The sequence below is a fragment of the Sinocyclocheilus rhinocerous genome, unplaced genomic scaffold (assembly GCF_001515625.1).
Source record: "Sinocyclocheilus rhinocerous isolate Xijiao unplaced genomic scaffold, SAMN03320098_v1.1 scaffold69, whole genome shotgun sequence".
In the NCBI taxonomy this organism is placed as follows: Eukaryota; Metazoa; Chordata; class Actinopteri; order Cypriniformes; family Cyprinidae; genus Sinocyclocheilus; species Sinocyclocheilus rhinocerous.
Window position 1 is genome coordinate 429,354 of NW_015667272.1, and position 25,669 is coordinate 455,022.

Consider the following 25,669-nt stretch of genomic DNA (forward strand, 5'->3'; position numbering starts at 1 on the left):
TAAAATATTTTAAACGAGAAAACAGTTATTTTAAATTGCGATAATATTTCACAACATTGCAGTTTTCACTATATTTTGGATGAAATAAATGCAGCCTTGGTGAGCTCAAGGGACGTTTAAAAAATCTTTCTAACCCCAAACTTCAGAACTGTAGTGTATATGTATTTTGTGTAGTTTAAACTTGTTTTTTTTGTGTGTGTGTTTTTAATTTGTACACAGGTATGATTACAGCTGTTGGACTGTCAAACCTACAGAGTGTGGATCTGAACTCCTCCAGAAATCTTTTCGTTCTGGGTTTCTCCATGTTTTTTGGCCTCATGTTGCCTAATTACCTGGAATCTCATCCAGGCAGCATTAAAACAGGTTGATATGCCAGATGGTGTTTTCTGATATATTTTGTTTTGCAGTAAGAATGCTGTGGCTGTTGTCACCTATTACTGTGAATACACATGTTTTGATTGATTTTAACAGGTGTAGCAGAGCTGGACCAAATCATCACAGTGCTCCTGACAACAGAGATGTTTGTAGGGGGATTCATAGCATTTGTACTTGATAACACAATCCCAGGTATGTGAAAGCGTTACGTATACAAATATACAAATGCATTGGATAAATACCATGGCACATGCCATTCTGCATTCATCATTTCTACATTTTGTGTGCAGGCACTAGAAAAGAGCGAGGTCTCATTGAATGGGCGGCTGAGAATTATTCAGGAGCAGGAATAGTAAAAACAGATACATATGACTTTCCCATTGGGATGGGGCTGGTCCGGAAGCTGGGCTGTCTGCGCTACCTGCCAATCTGTCCCACTTTCCGAGGCTTTAAGCCATCATGTCGCAAATATGAGGAGGAGGAGGAGGAGGACATAAAAATAAAGGAAGGTGTGATTGATGCTCCAGTTGAAATGGTCTGCACCAAAATTTAGCCATATTTTTTATTTGACTTGGTTTAATATATAATGTATGCTGTTTGGGTGAAGCTGAACCTTTTTCAAAACTGAGCACCAATTTTGCTGTCAAGATTTTTGATTTGTTTCTTCAATTTTGCATCTAAAACAGACAAGAAAAATGCACCATTAGAGAATGGGTGCATATATTTAAAGGAAAACTTGAATGAACAGTTTGAGAACAAAGGGTCTCTGTTCTTTTCACATCAAACCAAATGTAAGATTTGATTTGATTATAAAGCATTACGTGTTTTATTGAAATTACTTCAAAAGAAAATGAAGGTCAAGTTTTTTATTTATTTATTACCTCTTGATTGTGTACAAAATATGCAAGTGATTAACACTAAACAAAATGTGTTCAGAAATGTTTAGCTTCAGAAAATAGTGAAAAATTACATATTTAAAATACACAGAAATCATAATTGATATACATATTATTGTAACTAATAATGTTTATAAATACTAAAAGTGTACTATGTATTCCATAAGAGCCAAAGAACAAACGATCATGTGGACATTCAGTTTTGACAAAGATGTGCTTAAGTTATTTTGTATTAAAATCTAACTTTAATGTCTTTCTGTCTGTCTAAAATATTTTTTGTCTGTGCACATTACAAAAAGGTTCAAAAGGTTAGAAAAACATCATGTATTATGAACTAACAATTAACATTTTTTGCAGCATTTATTAACCTAGGTTCATTTTATTTAGAAATGAATTATTTATAATATTTATTAGAATTGTTCATTGTCAATTTATGTTACAAATTTTAATTTATACATCTTAAATATTACAGTGTTAAAATGTATGGGTATATGTAAAAAAAATAATATTAACCAAGATTAGTAAATGCTGTAAAAGTACTGTTCATTGTCAGATTATGATAACTAACATTATTAACTAATTTTAACCAACTGAACCTTATTGTAAAGGACATTTTTAACAACAAACAGTAATGCGGCAATAAACATGGGAACTAAAACATTATGTAGTGGCTCTGATTCCATACAGCCCAGACGTTCTGATTTACTGCAGTGTTTGGTCTAAAAAAATCTTCCAGAAGGTTCGGCCCTGTTTAATCTTCTCTATTGATTTTTAAGGAAATATCTATGTATTCTCATCCATCCTCTCACTGTGTTCACATCTGACACCAGAACATTCGGTCATGCGCCAATAGTATCAGTTAAATATAGTCAATAAGGCATCCTGAATCTCAGATAACGGCTCTGTGGATTAAAGCAAAGGTCTCTCATAAACAAGTGTCAGGTGTCAGTAGAAGAACAATTAACACATTTTTGGGGCAAATTGATTTTGAAACCAGTTCACATCAAAATTTTTGGTCACGCTTTATTTTAAAGTTCAATTCTCATTATTAACTAACAATTAACTCTGACTTTTGCCTCATTTTGCTGCTTATTAATAATACTAATAATCAGTAAGGTAAGGTTGTTGTTAAATTTAGGTATGGGTTAGCATTAAGGGATCTTATATATGGTCATGCAGAGTTAAGCATTAATATATGCTTTATAAACAGCCAATATGCTAGTAATGTGCTTGCTAGTTAATAGTGAGAATTGGTCCTTAAATAAAGTGTTACCAATTTTTAAAAGATACAAGATAAGACACTAAAATTCTGTTTAAGTTTACAAATGTAAAAAAATAAAGTGTTCTCATGAAGTGCTTAACTAAGCCATTGTTTACATGAAGCAGAGCCATGGTTTTGCTCAAACCGCCATTTAGTAAATATAAATACAATTTACAATAACAAAATCATGACCTTTGTCATTCCTTCTAAACAAGCTCAAGACACTCCAGTCCCTTGGTGAGTCTCAATTGCCCATACCAGAGGTGATCTGAGCCCCTCTCCCTTCAAAGCCCCTGCTCTGTTTATGTAGCCTGAATGTGTGAATGCATATGCATCTTACAACATTTCAACAGATATAATCAGTCTCACCCATGTCAGCTGCCAAGTCCAGAGGTAGCCTTTACGAAGCAAGGAGTGTTGAATGCAGTGCTAACTGAATACGCTTTCAGCTTTGATGCCTTGAGGCCAGGGCAGCAGATGGTCAACATGTTTCACTCATCCAGAAGCTTATAAACAGCTCCTTTCCAGCACTTAATAGGCACTGGGTAATCTGATCCTTGGGCATGACTTATTGTCTTTTACAGTCTATAGGTCCCATCAGGTTTCATTGTCCTGGTGGTGGGAGCACCTGAGGATGTGACTGTACGTAAGGTAAGCACTGTGGGGTGTACATGGGTGGGATGTGAAGAGAGGCAAAGGGTATGGCACAGGGTGTGGGCAAAACGGCACTGGGAAGCGTCTGCTGTGGCAGTAGGACCTCGACATACTGGCAAGTTTCTGGATCAAACAGCATCTTGTGCTGTGGCAGCTGAGGCACGTCCACATAGAAATAGCTGCCGGTTTCCGGGTCGAGCAACAGTTGGCGGGGAGTTTGTCCTGCTGCGACACTTCCTCCTGCTTCTGGATACAGCACACCTGTACCCCCAAGCCTGGCTTCTGCACTCATGGGAGCAACAAAGATTGTGTTGTGTTGGCTTTCTGGAGAAGATATTTTCATCCCTGCTTCCCCGTTCTGAGCTTGACTGGTTGAGCCATCTGTTGGCTGCACTAACGTTGTTCCATCCTCAGAGAGGGATCTCAGTAGGGGGGTATGACTGTTTGATGCAGAGGGCTGGTTGTAAAGAGGTGTTTGAAACATGACAGGCCCTTGAACATAGCCATGAACGGCTCCAATATGAGGAGAGATTGTCTGGTAACCCAGCGGATTGGGTTTGTAATAATATGAGGGAACCATGGGTGTTGAAGCAACCGTTAGGACGCAAGCAGACAGAGGCCCCACTGAACTCTGTGACCTGGGAGGAAGGCATGGGGTCTGGAGGCCATCACTGATTATCTTGCCATAGTCCTGTTGCTCAGAACTTGCTGTGGGTGGACAATATTGCAGAGCTACTGGGAAGAGTTTGTCAGAGCTGATGGTCATCTCATGCTCTGCCTTGTTCACGTCTCCTTTTGTAGGCTTGTCAGTGGAGGCCTCCTCTTTAGCTTGCAGTGCCAGGTCTGTCCTGTTTGTCAGGTTCAAGTTTGTATCGCTGACTACAACATCAGGTTTACTCATGCCAACTTGGCTATCCTGTGTCTCTGAGGGCTTTGACAAGGCACAGCTGTTTGCCGTGGTTATACTAATTGGGCTGACCTTTGTAAATCCAACAGTATGACTTTTGTCATTCGATTCTACAGGAGGCATTATCTTAGTCGAGCATCCTCTCGTTGCAGAATGATCCCTCCTTCTGTCCAGTGAAAGAGGTGGAGTGACTTTCTGTACCAGGGGTTTTTCTTCTGATCTGTATCCCTTTCCCTTACCTTTACCCTTGTTGTTGCTTAAATTGTGTACTGATGGCTGAAACAAAAGAGCACTCACATCTATTCCATGGGCTGATTCCCCTGCGCCTTTGAAGGACATGTTGTATGTGTTTTTCACTAGGCTTCTCATGTCTCTTACTACATGCACAGGGGCCATGGCTTTCAATTTGCCTTGGCTTTGCATACCTAGGATTGCAGACTCTCCTGGTGACTTGACTTCCTCTCTGTCACTCTCTTGCTCCTTTCTAACACTGCTCTCATCAGCTTGCGGGATTGTGTTATCCACTGCTTTTGCTTCCAAATCAGAGATTAGGCATGCAATATTAGTAGGACTGAGTGTACTTTCCATGGTACCAGCCTGTTGCTCCTGCTTTTCCAGCACATTGGTTAGGGTCATATTGTGTTGTTTATGGATTCCTTGCCCTGTATGACATTCTTCAGGTGTGGTTTTCACAGAGGTCTGTGTGCTGATGGCTACGTTTGTTACTGCACTCGAATTCCATGCTCTGCCCTTTGCTGAGTCACAGGATAGCTTCCCTCCAGGGTTCAGGTTAGGCAGCTGCAACACCTCCTCTCTTGGGCACAACTTCTCTGCTTTCTCATTCTCTGAAGGGTCGGTTATTTCAGTGCCACTGCCTTGAGCTTCAGACCTGCCAGTTGTGCTTAAAAGAGGATTGAAGCCATGTTTGCTCAGCAGCTTGGGTTGTGTTTTTGAGTTAACACTGCAGTGCTTTTGAACAGGGCTGCACTCTCTCTGGGCCTCCCTCTTAAGAGTTGCATTTTGATTTAGTTTGGTAGTTTCAGCGTATATCTCCTTGCCAGACAAATAAATGCATTCCTCAGTGCTAGTAGGCCTGTTGTTCACTTTGATAGAAGCAAAAGCTTTATCAGAAACATCCAAGGTGCGAAGATTCTGTTCATGTTGCATTTTTTTTGATAGGACATTTGTTATGATGCAGGAAGCCATCTGGGTTTTGCTGGATGTTTCATCCAAGGAAAATGACTTCTGAAGCCTTTGCTTTCGCTCAGCCTGTACTGACCTTTGATCGGCCACATGGGACCCCTGGTTAAAAGCTGCAGGGGTGCTATGTTGACGCTGAAATATGTCCCGGGCACGCACAGGTGTGTTTGCAACCTGAAGGGTTTGATTGCTGTTCTCTCTGGCATGCGCCTCTGCTGTGTCCCGTCTCTTCAGTTGGATTTGTCTTTTGGGCACAGTCTTTAAGCCCCGGTTTACTTCATCTGTGGTTTCCAATGCCACATCAACACACTCAAAGCTGCTGGATTCTGAGCAAGCAGATGTGTTTTGAGTGTTTGAACACATCTGCATTGTAAAAGAGAGAACATCATCTGTCCAATTGTTGTGGTTTTCCTCAGCAGAGGGCTGACTTGAGGGCCTACAGCTTGAACTGAAAACATGCATGTAGTCAGTTTCAGAACAGGAAGATCTTACCTGGGCCTGGTTAACAAGGGCCCCCACCTTACTACTGGCCTCAGAAAGCTTTGTTCCCATGCTGGTTGATCCTCTGGTATTGTCTGTAGTGTGACAGAGTTGCCAAGAGCTGCTACACAGCTTGCAGGAGAGTGGTCTGGATTGCCAGGCGCCTTGCCGGCTCTGCTTTTCCAACGTCCGAGTATCAGCGAGTCTCTGTAGCTGGTGTTGGTGCCTGGTTGCGGGGATACGCTCGGAATCCGTATGACCCAGAATATGCCCGCCTCTCTCAAGCCTGGGTGCACTCAAACGTTCCCTGGGTCTTTGCTTTTGTGTCGCGTGGTTCTCTTTTGGCTCTGTGCCACCATGCTCCTGTTCCCTACCCTTGCTGTATTGATTTCTCCCAGGCGTTATCAAAATAGTGTTTGAAGTGAATATGGGTTCTGGGGAGCTGTGCTCCTCAGCGGTTCTAATGTTAGTATGAAATACAGTCCTGCTGCCTCCAAAATAATCCCTCGGTTTAACCAATGAATCTTCTCCTGATAAATTAAGCTCGTCAGAATTATCCAGCTTTTGCACAGGGTTCCTAAAGGCTGCCTTTACAGACTGCAAATCCACATTTGTTGCTGTTGTACCTGACAGCAGATGGTTTGACTCAGATTCTAATGCTCTCTCAGTTGATGAAGGTTTATCCTGGTCACATTGGGACACATCAGGGAGCACTTCTGTACTCCTCTCTTCTTGTGTTTTGCAGTCCTGTGATAGTGTGGTTTCTGTGATCAAGGATCTTGAAGTGATGCTTTCCATAGTGGTAATGCAGTCCAAGAACTCAAATGTGCCACCTTCAGCAGGACGCTCTGTAGAGACAGTGTGTGTTGTGTCCCCTAAAGCTTCACTGTACTCACTCAGAGAACAAAGAGCAGTGTAGTATGAACTTGCCGAGTCATCCGTGATATCATCAGTCTGCTCTAGGTCACTTTCCCCTTCATCTCTTTGTTGGAGAGACAGACTGTTTTTTTCGTTGATAGATGCAGATGACTTAGACATTTCTCTTTAAATGCCACTTCAAAAATGTCCTTCTGTGGTGTCTGCAAATTTCTGATGCAATACTGGACGATTTACACACTAGTGTGGGGTGGATGTGCAGGTCAGACCTATATTGCAAGTGCTGAAATGTTTATGGTTTAAAAAAATGAGATGTTGCATCAAGATGAAACATGAGATCCAGCCTGACTGCTTCTAAGAAAAATAAAAAGAATAGAGTTGTATTTTTAGATGCTTAAAATTAGACAGAAGAAAAATCATATGTATACACATTGTTAATATAAATTATTTGTGTATTAAAAAATTATTTTTTAAATACTCAAATGGTAGCAGCGTCACTGATAAGAGTCTCATGCATTTGATTTGTGATGAATTCATTTCTTTCCATTGTATTGTATTTGACTTAACCGTGTTTGTCAAAGGAAATGCTGTGTATACTAAAGAGTCTCTCACCCAATGTTAAAACTTCTCTCACCTGATCCAAGCCACCCAAAATCTTCTCCTTTTTGTTGAAACTCCTCTGAGATGTTAAATCTGAATGAGAAATCAAGGAAAAAATGTCAAAGAATTGTGTCAACAGACAAGATATCTATAAAAAGAAATTAGGGCAAATGCCTTTTTAAAAAGTATACTAAGCTAGGGACTGCAGAGGAGATGAATCAGACCTTATTTTTTGGCTGCTGAGGTCTGGATCAGGATATGTGGTCCAGGCCCAGTAGTAGCTAAGGTAGTGGTGTGGCAGTCAGCTTTGACAGCAGGTGCTGGTCTGGCTGTGCTGGAGCGTTCCCTTTGGAATCTGACTAACATAGCCAGTGCAGTCACAGGGCCAGCTAAATATAGTTCCCCAGGCCCCATAACACTATCATCAGGGAGATAGGGCTGAAGTCTTCTGGGTACGCTGTGGTAAGTATTGGGCCTTCAAATGGCCACTGCAAATAGAATGGTCACGCTAGTTATGGAGGTATCATTTGATGGTGTAAAGTAGTCCTGTTTTAAAGTAGGCATTAAAACGATCACTATATCTAAACTAATTGTACATTGATCTGAACTTTGTTTGTGTGAAGTTAATTTTGATGTGAAATGTTCTATCAGATTTACCTTAAATATGAGTGGAAGCACTGTTGTTCGAAAGCACACAGTTGTTCGAGAGCAGATGTGCACTTCCTCTCAAGTGTTTGTTGTGTGTTGCCAGCCAACTCTGGGTTGGGACTTTCATTGAATTGGCCATGACCATGCAGGCCATGACAGCTATGGCATTTGACCCACTTGGTCTCGGCTGTGCCTGATGGTTTAATGACATGATATAGTGGGCAGCAAGGATATAAGACTGCTTAATTTCACACCAGCGGTGCTTCAAAAGTTTCTTATCCGCATAGTAACACATACATCAAACCTGAGGGGACCACCGACACTGTGGTGTTAAGTTGTGAGAAGTGTATAGCATTACAGAGAGTTAAGAGCATTAACCTATAACATAACTTCCATATTAGCATTTCACCCTGCAAATATGGTTAGAAACTTTTCAAACATGGAAATGAAAGACATAATAATACATAATAACAGTGAAGATTTCCACATATTCCATTTAAATGTACATTTATGCATTTAGCAGACACTTATCCAAAAAGGAACATATTTGTCTTGATTTATGATTGTTTAGTGTTTAAGTACATCTCTCACAAAAATGTACCACAGTAGGCTAAACCGAATTACTACAGTAAATATCAATCTTTGTGATACTTTATTTTATTAAATTTTTTTTTACTTATTTTGGATGATATTTTAAAATTGCATTAATAACCTGACAAGTCTGGCTCATTCCTAAGTAGAAAAGCTGCATGTAGCTTACCATACTGCTAAAACTGCCGTACATACTGCAAATAGTAGTGTAGTGCTAAACTGCCAGGTATAAAACGACCAGATATTTTGACTTCATCATAAGAAGCTAAAGATTCTTTGCACATTGATCAGGCATTGCTGTATTCAATATAGATACTGTTTATGAGATTATACATGAACTTCGCAATGTCGGTCCAACAATTAGTAGCCTATCTACAGTGCTTAGGACTGCAGGGTCCACCTGCTGGCCAAATGCAGGCAGAACATATCATAAATTAATATTAGTCACTTCATTTTACAAAACTAGGATTGAGTTTTAAAATTTGCGTGGGATCTGTACAAGTTCAAACAGCACTGTTGTGACAATCATTAATAATTCTTAATATCATAAATTAATTTAATCAACACCCATTGAAATCGAAATGAGTAATTATTAGATTTACTGTATATGATTAAATACGTAAACGTAGATCTCACGCACCACTAACAATTTTATTTGTTTATTTATTTATTTAAATAAAATTATAAAACTTAAACAAATTACAATGTGATTACTGAGATTGAGAAAAACTCAATCTCAGTAATCTCAGTAAACCACAATCACCACGTGTCACCTGTAGATTTAGATGATTAATAAACACATACACGCACATTTCAGTTCATTTTATCTATCAGTGTTTTAAATAAGTTGACGAATCGTTTGAAGCAATGGTCGTGCTAATGTCCGCGCTGCGGACTCCTCCCCGTTTGGAGCGACCATGCAGCTCCGCACACAACATCATTCAGAGCTGCTCCTCTCAGGCCGCTGGGGGAGCACACTACACGGGACGGCGAAAAAAGTCAAAGGGTTAACTTGGATACACACGCGGCGGTGTTTTGATTAAAAAACCCATCCAACTGCACACTGAACCGACTTTGTTATTCACGGGAAGAATTTCCCTTGATATGGGATTTGTTTCGAAAAGTACACACGAGCGTAGTTGAAGGATATAACTCCAGTATGCGGCAGTTTTGAAACAAAGGGGTCTGGAGCGCCGTTGTCTCAGTGGTAAGACGCGCTGTTGTTTTAATAAAGAGCGTTATATTGTTTCCTATAATGTTTCATTTTCAGCTTCTATTTTAGTTTGGATAGTCATAGTTTGGATTAACGCGTTTAAACCGAAACGCTTCGCTTTAATCCTTCACAACTCTCATGTGTGCATGATATCGCTGTAATAAGGGTCTCGTGGCGTGCCGCAGGGCTAGATGTGCGGCGCTGGTCACTTTAATTTCGGTCCGATTTATTTATTTCTGTTTTTTAGAAAGCGATCTAAGATAGGGAAAGTTTATCGCTAGACAACTGTTAGAGTTCAGCGTGAGATGCTTGAACTTTGCTGGACGACTTTAAGCTCGGTAAATTTAGAAAAGCGTTTCCCACAAGCGCCCACTTATCTTATGTCTTTAGTTCCCCTGAAATACTTTTTTTTTTTCTCTCAAACAAACCTGAAATAGAAGTAGTGTGGTAGAAGTACCTAACTGAACAGGAATTGTTGCTATCCCTTTCTCACTCTTGTTTGTGTTTAAGGATTGGGGCCCTTTCTGGATGGGAAAGATGGAATCGGAGGGGCAGTGGTGGAAAAGCCAGCTTGCAGCGGACATCCATCAGGCTTTGCGAATTAAGGTGAGTTGTAATAAACAGCTTTGCATTCAACATAGGATATCACAGTGCAGTTTTAATCCAAACGTCCAGGTCTCCAATGGCTCGATTGCCACACGTTGAACTAGATTCAGCTTGACTTGTCCAAGCTTTGATGGGGAAGTGCGAAATGTCACACAGCCCTCAGAAAACATCCTCTGATTGTGGCCTTATGAAGGTTCCTGGCCAAAGCATCGTCTAGTATTGTCTGCATTCATATTGTAAACACAATTCCCTAATAATCATTTTGAATATCATTTACAACCAAGAACCAGGACCCTGTGCAAAGCCATTAAGGTACTCTATGGTACAGCCTACTTTTAGTTTAGCTTTATTTTACGTATTCTCCTAATTTATTCATTTTACTTTAAAAGTGCTGTGATTATATAGTAATATCACAGAATCACAGAAAGTCTTGGGCCCTGTCATTTTAGCCACAGTTTTAATCCTTTAGCAAATTACGAAAAAGTAGACCAGAGCTGTTATGTCGTTATTGGTAAATCTGTTTCTTGAAACGGGATACACTTGTGTTGGAGCACTAGGAAGTCTATTGCTATACCATGTGAACTTTTGTTTCCTCACTGCTGAGTGAATTGCACCCATCAGACAGTGAGGTTTAAGTGCATTTATTTAGTGCACTCTTGTCTTTTTATTGTCCATCCTGTTTATTGCAGGGTGTTCTCACATCCGGTTTGGAATGTGAAGTGTTCTGTTTGTGTGTGTGTGTTTGTACTTGAGTTTGTCTGTTAGCTTTAGATTACCAGACTAAACAATCCTGCTGGGTTTATTCAGCACATGTCAAGGAGAGGCAAAATGATGCATGTGACTGAATGTGGCTTACATGAACCTTTTTTTGGCACATTATTCTCTTCCCCACCTTGGTTATTCAGAGTTGTATGTGAAATCTAGAGATATGTAGGATTAATGCAATGCAGATGCAAAGTGGTTCAGCTGTTTGGGGAAATATGTGGAGATCGGAGGTTTGGTGTTGGTGGATTTTATTTAGACAGAGCAATCTCTCTCTCTGTTCACCAACATGCAATCTTCAGTTAATGTTGTGAAGAAATGTTTAGCTGGTGTAAATCTTTGCACAGATAGGCTATAGTTTAATTCATGTTTTGTGTGAGAGGTTGGCCGACTTCTCCTACTACGTCAATACTTAGTCTTTGCGATTAACTGAAATCTTTGAGGAGGTTAATTAGCAGCTTTGCTCTTACGATGCTAAATTATGCTAGAATATTTCTTCTGTAATTTTATGTTCCATCACTTTAAATATATATATATATATATATATATATATGTGTGTGTGTGTGTGTTAAAGCATTATTTAGTTGGTCTTAAGCAAGCTAAATGACAATATTCACGCAAGTCTATTTCCTCTTTTTTGTGTGATGTTCAAGTGCCAATTCCTATTTTATCTGTGTGAAACCCACAAAAATGTAAAGCCACAAAGCGGTGCTGAGCTAGTTTTATTTCCTCTGGCTTTACCTTGTTATATTATTTATAAATGCTTTGAAAAAGCTTGTTCTTTTGAAAACTGTTTGCATCAAGATATGCAGTTGAGAAACTGATCAGCCATTCAAATACAGCAGCAGCTGTAGGGCTGTCTAAATTGCGGGCAGGCCCCACAAAAGGGCTCCTTGAGAGGGTCAAATCCCAGCCCCTCACCCCACAGGGGACAGATGGCTGTGAGACATGATGGCTAGGCCTGTAAAGGAAGCAGCGCTCTCCTCAACAGCCACTATAAAGCAGCACACTCTGCCTGTAGGACTCATGTCTGGAAAGAGTTTGACAATTTAGCTGCTTATTAAGTGTGACTGGAGCTTTTCAGGGTATGTTTGAGTTGTAATTTCCGCGCAGTTGGTATTGGATTTTGAGAATGGCTCTGGTTTAGTTGATTACAGAGCGTGCTGACAAAAGGCAATTATTTTAATGGGCCTCATTCATGAAAATTTTTTAATCTTTTATAATTTGCTTTGAATATGCATTGTCCCTTTGAATGCATAATGCAACATTTAAAAATGGTTTTGCATAATCATGGTTCATACATTTATACTTTTATTTTTAATTGAACATATTTTCTAATCCTTTAGGCTAACTAATTTATTTTATTTACTTTACTACTATCTTTAACATATTATATACTATTTTATATTATATACAGAATTTATATGGTAATATCACAGATTTTTTTTAATAACTCACAAAAACTACTGTTCAAAAGTTTTAGTTTTATGTTTAAGAAGTCTCTTATTCTCATCAAGGTTGCATTTGGTCAAAAATATTAAACAAAGCAATATTGTGATGAAGTATTTTAATTAAATATAATATAATATAATTTAAAATACAAATAATTTATATTTCTCTATATGAATATATTTTAAAATAGAATTTATTTCTGTGATGGCAAATTTGAAATTTCAGCAGCTATCCCATATCCTTCAGTGTCATATGATTCTTCAGAAATCATTCTAATATGCAGCTGGGATGCTCAAGAAGTTTCTTATTATTATCAATGTTAAAAACAGTTGTGTTTCTAATATTTTTGTGTAAACTGTGATACATTTCGGGATTATTTGTTCAATAGAAAGTTCAGAAATCTTTAGTAGCATTATAAATATCTTTGCTGTCACTTTTGATAGATTTAAAGGGGTCATATGATGCAATTTAAATTTTTCCTTTCTCTACCTCATTTATAATGGATTTTAATGTTTTTGTCTCGTCGCTCCAGCCGGGACACGTCATCACAATATGGTAAGGGGCGTAACATTTCCGTCACACGCTTGAGGTATTCGGCCAATCACAACGCACTGGATAGCTGGCCGATCACAGCACACCTCGCTTTTTCAGACTGATGAGCTTTGTAAAAATCGACGCGTTTCAGAAAGGTGGGGCATAGAGGAGAAACAATAATGTACAGTATGTGGAAAATAATGTGTTTTTTTTAACCTTAAACCACATAAACACATTTCATTACACCAAATACACAAAATAATGTTCTTTTTAGCAACATCATATGACTCCTTTAATGCATTCTTACTGAATTCCGTGATACTTTTTGTAACTCACCATGGTCCAAATATTATATACATACTAGGGCTGTCAAAAAAAAAATTCGAATTTCGAATATTCGTTGAATTTAAAATAAAAATCCACATTCGAATGCAAAAATGTTGCATTCAAATTTTAGTTGTGCGTTGAGGCAGCCTTATCAGCGACGCACAAGATGCGATGACGATGTAAGTGTCGTTGCATTATAATGTTTTTGTTTTGCCACTAGATGCGTCTTGCACAAAAGAGCCGCCTGTTTAGAAAGCCGTGTAAGATTCATGCAAGTTTAACTTTGAAAAAAACATATATGGAGACTTTATGGCGGGGCTTTCCCTATCCCACTGCATCTCATGCTTTTAAATGAAAAATGTACTCTGTGTGATTGGCTTTCCGCCCTTTGTATTAAACTATGCATACATGCATGATGCTGTTTTGTTTATAGTTGTTTAAGCAACTTAATTATAATTGGTTTATAAACATTATTTTAAACATTATGCACTTTTTTTCGCAGATAGTCATGTTATCTTATGCTTTGAATGATGCGCCCTCTTGTGGCCTCAGGAGAGAAGCCAAAAGCTTTTCTTCACCCTAACTGAAATTATGCATTTTAAATTTGAATATAATTCGAATTTTGATAATATTTAAGTACAAAATTCGAATTGAGTTTTTCAGCCATTTTGACAGCCCTAATACATACACTGTTACATAAAAACCATACCATCCTTTTCTCCTTAGGAGCTGAAGTTGCCAACGTACCAGGCCCAATCTCCACAGATCGGGATGCGGCGGTACTTTGCCGACCTGCTCGCTGTTCTCAGTAACCGATACCAGCTTTGCCCTACGGCACGTCATCTGGCCGTCTACCTGCTCGACCTCTTTATGGACCACTATGATGTAGCGGTGCGGCAGCTGTACGTCATCGCCCTCTCCTGTCTCCTCCTGGCCAGTAAGTCACATATGAATTTGATTGCACTTTCATTTGCTTACCTGTATCTGATCAGGGAGTACACTCGTTGCAGGTACCTGAAGTAAATTTGAACTGCAGAAACTTCATGTTTAGGTGCTCCTATTGAACCGAGCGAGCGCGTCTGATTCTCTGCACTATAGCTGGCTGCTGTATTGTGCTGTGTGACAGCTGTGTGCGTAAGAGGCCACTGCCTCCGCTGGCCTCGAGACCCCTGAGTCAGTCTCCAAGGCAACCTCTCCAACGCACAAATCAGAAAGAGCTCCAGCAAGTTACAGCTGCTTTGGCATGTTGCAAGTCTAACCGACAGTTTCAGGTGGATTGCAAAAGCTTTATGCGGCAGACGGAGAGAGGCATTCTTGCAGTGATGCAGAAGTGTCGCCTGATGTCTCCAGAAGATTTCTAGTGCAGGAAACAAGGAAGTCTGACTCATAATATATCTGTGCTGTGTAATGTGGCAGGGCATGTTATCAGTGGTGGCACGTCTGCTTGCACACAAACAAAGCCAGAGAGATAAGATAGAGGGGGTGACTTGTGTCGCCATGTGTTGGTGTTTTTCACAGATTAAAATCTGAAACCCAGATTAAGGCGGCCAAAATGACAATCAATGCAGAGTGCTTTCTGACCTGAATAATTTAAAGGTTGTCTTTAAATAGTGAATCTCTCGCTTTATTCTGACCCTCATTACAGCCACCTCTTGATTGGGGGAGGGTTGTTTTGCATTGGCCGGCAATTGGCAGTGTTCAGGCATTAATTAATTGCTTTCGACTGAATGCATAATGGCTTTGCTCATGTTTCTTGTTAAGATATCCTTCCCTTTCCCTAAGTCATTGATTCAGGCATCTGCGGCCATTGTTGGGTTTCTCTAAGAGTCGCCCGCAGTCAATGTGTGTGGGGCATCCAGCCCTGCGCTTAAAGCTGAGAGCATAGCAAAGTTTCCATTCAGACCAAGATTTATTATGACTAATGGTAGAGAGGCGCTGTCTTTGCATAAAACAAAAGGGTTTGTGATTTCATTTAACCCTTTTATTTAACCCTTGTGTTGTGTTCCGGTCACTTTTCTGAAAATGCTAGTTAATGTTAATTTATTAATACTAATTGGACTAAAACTTACTGACTTTATGTATGTGTGTGCATTTTTGTACCATTTTTCCTCACCTTGATACAATTCAAATATGTCCAGCCTTTTCGGTATGCTGTAATGTCAAATATTGGTTTAAATTTTTTGTCAAATTGTTTTCTTTCAATTATTACATGTTTTGTATTTCTTTTTGGAACTGATTGATCAAAGGCCTCACTGATCTGTGCTTATGCACCAATTTTTTGAGTGAGAATTTCCAAAATTAAAAATGATTCACAAATAATGCCTTTTTTAACTCAAAACCGGAGGTGCGTAAGCTTATATGATGAGTTGGGGCCTATGATCAGTCAGTTTCAAAAATAAATAAATAACCATTGCTAAACAAAAGAAACAAGTTTTAAAAAAAGAATCTGAGTTTTGATGAAAATATAGCATGCTGAGAGATTTACATTTTGACTTGGAACACCAAATTAGATAAAGGATTTTCAGCTCCGCACAAGGGTTAATATTGTTAGTGTGCCTGTCATTGTTAACTAAAACTATTAAAAATTGTTTTTGGTAATTGAAATGAAGCTCAAATAAAAAATAAGTATTAGATGAGAAGCTTAAAAATGAGAAATGCTGGCTTACTGAAATTACTAGAACTAAAATCTAAATTAATATATATTAAAGCCTAATAGATATATTAAAAACAAATAAAAATGACAAAAACACAACAAAATGACTAAAAATTCAAATGAAAACTTAAAATATAGCAATAAAAGCTAATTGAAGATAAATAAATACTCTAATAGTATATAAATAATACTGAAATAACACTGCTGCCCAACTAAAGCTCATTTACTTTGGTTTAAGCTTCTTTTTTTTTAAGCTTGTGTAATTTGAAGCCAGACCGTAACCCCGTATTAACACAGGATGATCATCTTGAAGGCTGAGTGGGCAGATATTGCGCCGTGCCAAGATTTCAGCTGAGGTCAACGTTAAAAACTAGCTGAGTGAAAGCATTGCTGTCCTGAAACAGAGGAAGTGAATCAAGACTTTCAGATCTAATTTTTAGGTGATAACATTCAGGGATGAATGATGGCTAAATGCAGTTTGAGGATACGCATGGACGAACACTTGAGCTTGATGTTATCAGTGCAATTAGCCCCCCACACCCACCCGCTCTCATTCTTTTAGCTGAGAACTTTGGAGGAGGAGAGGGTGAGATATCAGGCTCATTTCCTCTCCTGAGCTGAGGCGATGGGGGTTTGTTATGCTAACGCACAGCGTATGTCGTGAAACCCATTTTTATTAATCAAACCTGATAGTATGTATATCTATAAAATGGTCATCTTTTCTATTATTAGCAGTGTGTTTTCTGCATTTTGAAGGAATAATGAAAACAAGATGAGGTGAAACCCCAACCCTCTGGTACTTTTCCATTTTCAGCAAGAAAGCCCTGTTGAAATGGTATATCATCCTGTAGCTAATGGAGCTGCAGCTCTCCTTTTTGATGAAACGGTGTAGAGTAGCATGTCAAATGCAGGCTGGCCCTTTCCTCAGAAGGATGAGGGAGGGGGAGATGAGGGCCCTGGAGGGGCATGTTTGAACTGAAACACTCAGCAGGGTTCCTGATATTCAGATTAGTGTGACAGATGCCCCCCTGAGGTTTGATGCTAATGAAAAGAATTTGTACACCCCAGATAATTAAGAAAATACACTGTGCAGTGACTTTTTGTGTCAGCTGGGCATTTTTGACCGTGAAGGTCCACCAGTGTTTCCTTGTAACTAATTGTATTTTAGTTTGAATCGAATGTGATGATGTGAAAGACAATAAATAGGCAACACGTTTCTGTTTATCTTTGTTGGCTGAACACAAGAACAAAGGATTCACAGGTTTTGGGTTTGCAGTTCGACAGGATTGACATATAATTGCAATTTAATAGTAGTGTACATGTAGTATAATTATATAAAATATATACAGTACAAAATATTGTATAATTATATAATGACATATCATGATAATGTAATCATATATAAATAATGTGTCGTAAACTTCGTTTGTTTCTCTCTTTAACTTTGCACAAATATTTTCTTTAATATATGAAGGTTATATTCAAACTTGGAAACCATGAATTAATTTGTTTTTGCTACTTTTCAAAAGCCTTTTATGTGTATATTTTATTTTTACTTTTTCACCACACATTTATATTTAGCCTACTTTGTTCAAGATTGATATACATTTGGTCAAATGCATATTTAAATAAAAAGGGAAATAATTATGGACAAGATTACCATTCAAGATCTAGTTTTGTCAAATTGTGCAAAAAGAAAATATTTGTGTAACTGGGAAACTAAACTGGAATTCATAAAATGCAGCCCTGAATGCATTTCATATGTAAAATAATATCATTATGGGTGTTTCAGAAAAAATGATCAGAATTGTGCTGTGATCCATGTACATACACTGTCGTTCAAAAGTTTGGGATCAGTAAGATTTTTAATGTGTTTTTAAAGAAGTTTCTTTTGCTCATTAAGACTGTATCTATTTAATCAAAAATACAAAAAACTGTAATTTTGTTAAATATTATTCCGATTTAAAATAACATTTTTCTATTTTAATATACTTTAAAATGTAATTTATTCCTGTGATGCAAAGCTGGATTTTCAGCATCATTACTCCAGTCTTCAGTGTCACGTGACCTTTCAGAAATCATTCTAATATGCTGATTTATAATCAGTGTTGGAAACTGTTTTTCCAAAATATTTTTCAGGATTCTTTGATAAATAAAAAGTTAAAAAGAATAGTGTTTATTCAAAATAGAAATTTTGTGCTACAATATACAGTACTATTCAAAAGTTTGGGGTCGTAATTTTTCTTTCTTTTTTAAATTCTGTTCTTTTTAACACTTTATTCACCAAAGAAAAAAGATATATAAAATATAAACATTAAGCAGCACAACAGTTTCAAAATTGATAATAAATCAGCATATTAGAATGATTTCTGAAGGATCATGTGACACTGAAGACTGGAGTAATGATGCTGAAAATCCAGCTTTGCATCACAGGAATAAATTACATTTTAAAGTATATTAAAATAGAAGTATAAATAGAAGGAGTAAAGACTAGTCCCTGATTTACTAATAAATGGAGAGCAAAGAGAAAAAATATATATACATACATTGTTAAAAAAGTGTTTATGTACTTAGGTGCAAGTTATTTCTCCCCCTTTTTTTTCTTTCGTCCTCAGAATTGTTCTAACTATGGCTGCATCTTATGTATATATTTGTATTTACTTATTTATTCTATTGCTTTTTTAAATGTAATTGGTCTCTGTTAACAGATTGAAACTATTCTATTGGCTATTTTTGTATCTCTGATTGAATAGCATCAATAAAAAGAGTTAAACTAGTATATTAAAATAGGAAACCAATATTAGAAATTGCAATAATATTTCACAATATTACAGTTTTGTTTTTCTGTATTTTTGATCAAATAAATACAGCCTTGATGAGCATAAGAGACTCCATTAAAAATCTTACTAATCCCACATTTTTTGAATGGCCATGTACGCTGTTGAGAACCTAGAGCCAGTGTGAAAACTCTGATTTTAAAAGAGTATCTTGTAAAAGTCCACAGAAGCAAAAGTGCTCATAGCTGAAGAAACCTTAGGTTAATCTCAGAGGTTACTTCAAGTAAATATTTTAAGTTGTAGAGGTTTGTCTGGGTGAAAAAATGACTTGGTAAATCTGAGAGAGCGCTTATTGAATTGCCATCTGACTCTTGTAATGACTGGGTGTTTATGTCAGCTTGTAGTAGTTAAGATGCTCATTTACGACAGAAGTTTTGTTGTAATAGTGTATTAAAAAATGTGCATGTCCATAGAATATATGTGTGAGTATATGAAACTCAGTGTCTTGATGTAGAGGCCTGTTACTGCTTGCGTTTCATTTAAGACGAAGTCTCTGTGAATGAAGGTGTGACCTTGGATCCTCTTTGCTGTTTGGACTGTTTCTCCACGCCAGCCAGCGATCTGAGGGGGACTGTGCGCGCTCAAGCATGAGCCATAGAAGTCAGAGGTCGTGGGGCCCTTATTGTTGGAGCATTAGACTGCGGGGGAAGCAATACTACAGAGCCTTGGACTTTGTGGAAAAGATATTAACACCTAGCACCTAGAGTCAGGAAGGGAAACGAAGAGAACAAAGGAATTCTGCAGAGAAGGGCTGATTCACCATGAGGCAGCTGTGCTCTCTCATTACAGGAATTCACAAAATGCCTCACCTTAATGATGTCAATGTAGGGGTGTGCGATATATATCGTCTGCGATAATATCGTAATTGTTGTTTTAACGATGTGCGATTTGACATTATCGAGTATTTTGCAAAAACCATTCAAAACATCCCTATAGAGCGCACGCATACATTACGTGAAGTCTAGACTAGTGCGTGTGCGCATTTAGAGTGTTTTCTTTCACTGCATGATTCAGTCTATTAAAATGCATTTAGAATGATCACAAATTCAAGACATGGCAGAAAATTTATATATTTATACCACTTCATATATTCATATATAATTAAATTTCACACGAAGAGTGCTGTTTTTCTCCAAAAATTACCATGATTACAAATGTGACATTGAATTCAATAAACAATAAGTTAATTAAGAGACTTACGTTTTAGACACCATATTGCTTGTTTTTGCTCTATTTCGCCAACAAAAATCATTCCGAATACAGCCTCAGCGCTGTTTTGTGTCTCTGAGCAACATGACGGTGTTTCGTTCTTGAATGAATCAACCGTTTAAATGATTCGGTTCAGTCGCAATGACTCACTTATTAACAGTGATTTGCTGCCACCTGCTGGCGGTTTTAATTTCACATTTCGGCTTTTTCTTTTTTTTTCTTCTTTTTTTCATGTTTTAAATCATTTCAAATATCAGTATTCAACGTTTTATGTTTAATATATCAAAGCATTATTTATGCATTTGTAATTGCAGGTTAAATGCATTCATGTCTTGCATTAAACAAAATACATGTGTGTAAATACATCTAAATGCCACTTCAGATGCAGCTTCTGTGTTGATTTAATTTGCTTGGTAACAGCCCAAATGTCTTATTCTAATTCCCTGATTAAATGTAAGAATTTGACTCAAAAGATAATGGACACTTTTAGAAAAAATGGCTTTATAAAGGTAAAAATGCCCATAAAATGTAAAAATCTGTTTAAACTTATTGGAAAAGATTAATTTCTATCAGTATGAACTGACCACCACACAGAATATGAAGAATATTAAAAACATTATGAATCAGCTGTCTTCGGCAGTCCTTAAGTTATCAGCACAATAACACACTCAGCAAAATATCGTCTAATTATCGTCATCGATAAAATCCCAGAAAATATCGAGATATTATTTTTTGTCAATATCGCACACCCCTATGTCAATGCAAATCCTTTTACAGAAACCCAAGTATGTGAAAAAGCACAGAGATGCATTGTTCTTAGATCTTAGTGATATCTGATCATAGGAGCTTAATAAAAAGGTATAAAATGTCCTTGCTTTCATCCGTCATGATGAATCTGCATCGTGATATCTCTGATGTGATGTCTGGAATACCAGCAGGATAATCCATGCATTCATATTTTAACATTGTAATTGAAATCAAACAGATGAAATGCTTAAGCTCAAATACTTGTTTGTCTTTGCTCAGGTAAGTTCGAGGAGAAGGAGGACCGTGTGCCCAAACTGGAGCAGCTGAACACTCTGGGCTTCATGTGCAGTCTGAACCTCACCCTCAACAAGCGTGACCTCATCAAGATGGAGCTGCTGCTGCTGGAGACGTTCGGCTGGAACCTGTGCATGCCCACACCTGCCCACTTCATCGACTACTACCTCCATCCTGCTGTCCAGGAGGGGGATCTGCACAACGGCTGGCCCCTCTCCTCCCTGTCCAAGACCAAAGCCTTCATGGACAAATACACGCACTACTTCCTTGAGGTTTCGTTGCAAGGTGAAAAAGTCACTGTTTGTTTTTTGTTATCATAGAAACTATGCCTAGCTTGCGCATGTCAATCATTTTAATGTCAATATTAGTTGTTCTTTTTGCTTTTGTGCAACAGATAAATAGCAATTTATATGTTTTAGACACTTTATGTTTAGATCATTTCTATTTTGCGGGAGTCCCGCGAATCATTTTATTCTCCCGCATCCCGCACACACACAAGTCTCTTCCCGCCCGCACCCGCACTCCAACATTTGTCCTTGTCCCGCGCGTTCCAGAAATCAACAGCTGAGTCTGTGATTGGCTACATTGCACAACCCTTTAAACACGTGTTATAAATAGAAACTATGCCTAGCTTGCGCATGTCAATCATTTTAATGTCAATATTAGTTGTTCTTTTTGCTTTTGTGCAACAGATAAATAGCAATTTATATGTTTTAGACACTTTATGTTTAGATCATTTCTATTTTGTGGGAGTCCCGCGAATCATTTTATTCTCCCGCATCCCTCACACACACAAGTCTCTTCCCGCCCGCACTCGCCAATCAAGAGTTGTCCCGCGCCGCACCCTGTTGCATTGGGTCCCGCGGTACTCCCGTGGGAGTGCAGGTCTCTACTTTACCTGTTTAAAAAGCTGTTGTTCAGCATTAGCTTATTAGGTTTACATTGAAATTTTATAAATTAAATGCTTATATTTTTGGTAATCTGTCTCTAAATGTTTGTATTTCAGGGGATATGTCGCCTTATTAAGGGTATAAATCAAGATATAAAACATACATATAGACTGTGTGACTTTGTTGCTTGTGTTTTAGAAAATCAAATCTTTTTGTAATCTTGACAAAACACATCGTTGGAAAGGTCTGACAGTCAAGATTCCATATTTGGTGACTGTTTTGTAATAGATGTGATATTGTGACAGAAAATGATTGATTTGTGACAGAAAACTGCATTAGAAAAATTCAATAGAGTTTGGGTGTAACCCAGTGGTTATTTTTGGTATAGTGCCCAAAGAAAATCTCACAGGAACCACAATTTTTGTGATATCAACTTCAAATTTGGAACATAAATCGGTTAGACATATGGCTTTGATTTTATAGCAATTTTAGAGTGCAACATATTTTATAAAATATTTATTTTATATAAAATAAAAACAATTAGTATACTACATTATCTTTACTGTAAACTTAAACTTTTATAACTTTTTTATAATTTCTTTTTTTTTTTTTATGCTTGCACTTCAGCAATAATCTGCTATGTGTCTTCTTTAAAAAGAGACCAACGTTAGGTCTGTACTCCAAAACATTCAGGAATCACAACCATGCTGTAACAAGTATAAGAGTCAAGTTTTGAAAAAAATCATGAAATTGTATTATTTGAGTCCCAGTAAGATGGAAAATAGCATTAAATTAATTTTCTGATGTCTCTTTATGGGTTTGCCCTTTTTAGGGTTAAAATTAAGTAATAATGATGAAACAGAAAATGTAATTTGAGAAGATCATCAGTTAAGATTGTAAATTTGATTAAAATGTTGATTATATAACAGACCTCTAGTATACACTACAGATAAAAAGATTTTGTTACACCATTAAAATCCATTAAAAATTCCATAAAATTTATGGTAAAAAACCGGCAGCTGTGGTTGCCGGAGTTTTACGGGTTTAACTGTAATTTCATTAACTGATATAATGTTAATATACCAACCTACTGAAGTACTGAAATCTGTTTTGTACATTTGTAATACACTGATAACCACCAAATGCAGGTGGTGATGAGAAAGTCACATGATGAACCAAAGCCCATCACAAGCAGCTTTTAAATAATAACGTATATAGAAGGTGCACAGTGTAATTCACACAAACACCTAAACACCATCATGGTAACGCACACGAAACTGAAATAATGCAATAAACATTCATTTAACAACATTAGGTGTAACATACAATCCTAATATACAAAACTGATAAGAAAAAACTCAGAAGAAACAGTTATTTCAACAAAAAAACATCAAATTTGAAATGTAACGCAGGGAATTCTGGGAATGTCAAAGTTTTTTTCACTTCCAAAAACGGTATACTGCTGTAAAATTACATGTAATGTCCAATACAGTTTTTCACCTTATATAGTAGGGAAATTTACTGTTAAGCATTTAACAGGTTTTTGCTGTAGCATTTTTACAGTCATTTACCGTTAAATTCACTGTCGTTTTTTACAGTGTAGGTAGGATTTTTTTCAAATAATGTAGAAATACAAAGACTGTTCACTCCTATACTTATGAATGGGAGACATTCAGCAGCTGTTAGAAGCTCCGGTTCCCATAAAAACCTAAAGCTGGACCAGCCGATGCGCATGCGCAGTCATAATCGCGTTGGCTGGTCTAGCCTGGAAAATACGCTTTTTAAACGCTATTTGAGCATAAGAAACAATATTCATGGGGCAGTTCATTTAAGATTTTGTTGCTGATTTGAAATATGTCATTTAATTGTGAGTTCAGCGAGCAGTTTTTGAGATTTCAGGATTCCCCCATTAATTTAGATAGGACTTGGTCTTGTTTGAGCTGCCCGGAGGCGTTGCACATATGAAAGTGAAAAAAGATGTGGTACTGTTTTTATAGAATTCAAAAATGGTTTCCAGATTTGATCAAATAATTCACCCCTCCCTCTCAAGGAATATGTGATCTTCTCTAATGGTACACAGTTGCAAACTTACGATAACCACAGTCCACTTGGCACATCAATGTCTGATTTCCATTTCAAGGCAATACATTTTTTAGCTATTAGCAACATTTTAGTATAAAATAACTCTTTTCTATTTTAATTTTTTTTTTATATATAAAGCTGAATTTTCAGCATCATTACTCCAGTCTTCAGTGTCACATGATCCTTCAGAAATCATTCTAATATACTGATTTGGTGCTCGAAATGTTCTGATTATTATCAATGTTGAAAACAGTTGTGCTGCTTAATTGTGAAAACAGTGATGTATTTATTACAGGATTCTTTGATGTATATGAAGTTCAAAGCACAGCATTTATTTGAATCTTTTATAAAAAATGTCTAATTTTTGATCAATTAGATTTAGCCTTGCTGAACAGAAATATTCTTTAAAAAAACAGAAGTGTTATTATAATAATGTACAATAATATAAAAAAGTCAATTTACATATACCCGTTACATTTACTAAATTATTCATATATAATATCAAAGTGTCAGTGCTTAATGTTTTTATTTATTTTTGACTAATGAACTTTTTAAATACTTGGTGGAAGAATTGCAGAAATAATGTACATTTATAATAATGTAATTTTAAATTATTCCGATTATTATTTTTAATATAAAGCATGTATAATATAAATGTTAATGTCGGTTTTATTTTATTTGTATGCTTAATAAATTCACTACTATTAATTGATATAATTTATATATCAGTTATTGATGCATATTGATGATGCAGCCGTTTAATAAACAAGCCTAACAGTCTCTTAACCGTGGTAAAATCACTGAGGATATAACATATCATGTTTGTGTGCGTCTTTGTTGTAGATCATGCCTTCCTGAGCTTCAGGCCTTCTCAGGTGGCAGCTGCCTGCATAGCTGCGTCCAGAATCTGCCTGCAGATCTCCCCCAGCTGGACCACTGTCCTCCACCTGCTCACGGGCTACTCCTGGGATCATCTGACGCAGTGCATCCAGCTCATGTTACTGTAAGAGCTAACCACAGTATATGCTCGCATTCATAGAACAACATAATGTGGCCTGAAGTAAACCACACATGCTGCACCTCACCCTGCTCTTTTGTTTCATTTTTCAGCGCTCACGACAATGACGTAAAAGAAGCCAACAAATCCAAATCGTCCCCTTCCGCCAGTCAGAGCCTCCAGCCGCAAGCTCACGTCCCCCACAGCCCCGCCACCCCTTCTCTGCAAAGGCAGCCCGCCTCCAGCTCCCAGCAGCTGCTCCTCCAGGCCAGCAGTTACCCGCAGCTCTCCCAGCACTCGCCGGCGTTATCCCAGCTGCACATGCTGGCCGACTGCCAGGCCCTGGGACCGGTGGGCTTGCCGCCCCCGAGGGGCTTCGCCTCGGACGCCGACCAAGAATTTCCAAACGGAAAACCAACAGTCGAGTGGATCCAACTGAGGTCATAGTATTAACTTGAGAACTCTCGTTTTTTAGCGTTTGGGTTTTTATGAACTGAGGATGTCTATTTTTTAAGATTATTTAGCCAAGTGGGGACCTTCTTCCAGTGCCACAAGCTTATGACTTGGGGATCCTTTTT

At 37.7% G+C, this 25,669-nt stretch overlaps 3 protein-coding genes across 3 annotated transcripts in view; 2 read left to right on the forward strand and 1 right to left on the reverse strand.

Annotated features, from left to right (window-relative positions):
* The window catches only part of slc23a1 (solute carrier family 23 member 1), a 21,274-nt gene extending 20,045 nt beyond the window's left edge, over positions 1-1,229 (forward strand). Inside the window, exons 12-14 of the mRNA XM_016545126.1 lie at positions 220-363; positions 472-567; positions 666-1,229. Coding sequence (XP_016400612.1) covers positions 220-363; positions 472-567; positions 666-928 — 503 coding nt within the window. The 3' untranslated portion in view covers positions 929-1,229. The remainder of the gene's footprint in view (positions 1-219; positions 364-471; positions 568-665) is intronic.
* Positions 1,230-3,094: 1,865 nt separating this feature from the next.
* On the reverse strand, positions 3,095-6,811 carry LOC107733495 (uncharacterized). Its single transcript, XM_016545130.1, has one exon. It carries the CDS (start codon positions 6,809-6,811, stop codon positions 3,137-3,139), a length of 3,675 nt encoding a protein of 1,224 aa, XP_016400616.1. The 3' UTR covers positions 3,095-3,136.
* Positions 6,812-9,365: 2,554 nt separating this feature from the next.
* Positions 9,366-25,538, forward strand: LOC107733477 (cyclin-J-like). Its single transcript, XM_016545109.1, has 6 exons — positions 9,366-9,695; positions 10,212-10,307; positions 14,109-14,319; positions 21,108-21,407; positions 24,938-25,097; positions 25,205-25,538. Exons 2-6 carry the CDS (start codon positions 10,230-10,232, stop codon positions 25,536-25,538), a joined length of 1,083 nt encoding a protein of 360 aa, XP_016400595.1. The 5' UTR covers positions 9,366-9,695; positions 10,212-10,229.
* The last annotated feature ends 131 nt before the right edge of the window (positions 25,539-25,669 follow it).

Coding starts and splice junctions, on each gene's coding strand:
- LOC107733495 (XM_016545130.1), bottom strand. CDS start 6,811: ATGTCTAAGTCATCTGCATCTATCAACGAAAAAAACAGTCTGTCTCTC.
- LOC107733477 (XM_016545109.1), top strand. CDS start 10,230: ATGGGAAAGATGGAATCGGAGGGGCAGTGGTGGAAAAGCCAGCTTGCA. Junction 10,308..14,108: donor ATCAGGCTTTGCGAATTAAG/GTGAGTTGTAAT, acceptor TTTTCTCCTTAG/GAGCTGAAGTTGCCAACGTA. Junction 14,320..21,107: donor CTCCTGTCTCCTCCTGGCCA/GTAAGTCACATA, acceptor GTCTTTGCTCAG/GTAAGTTCGAGGAGAAGGAG.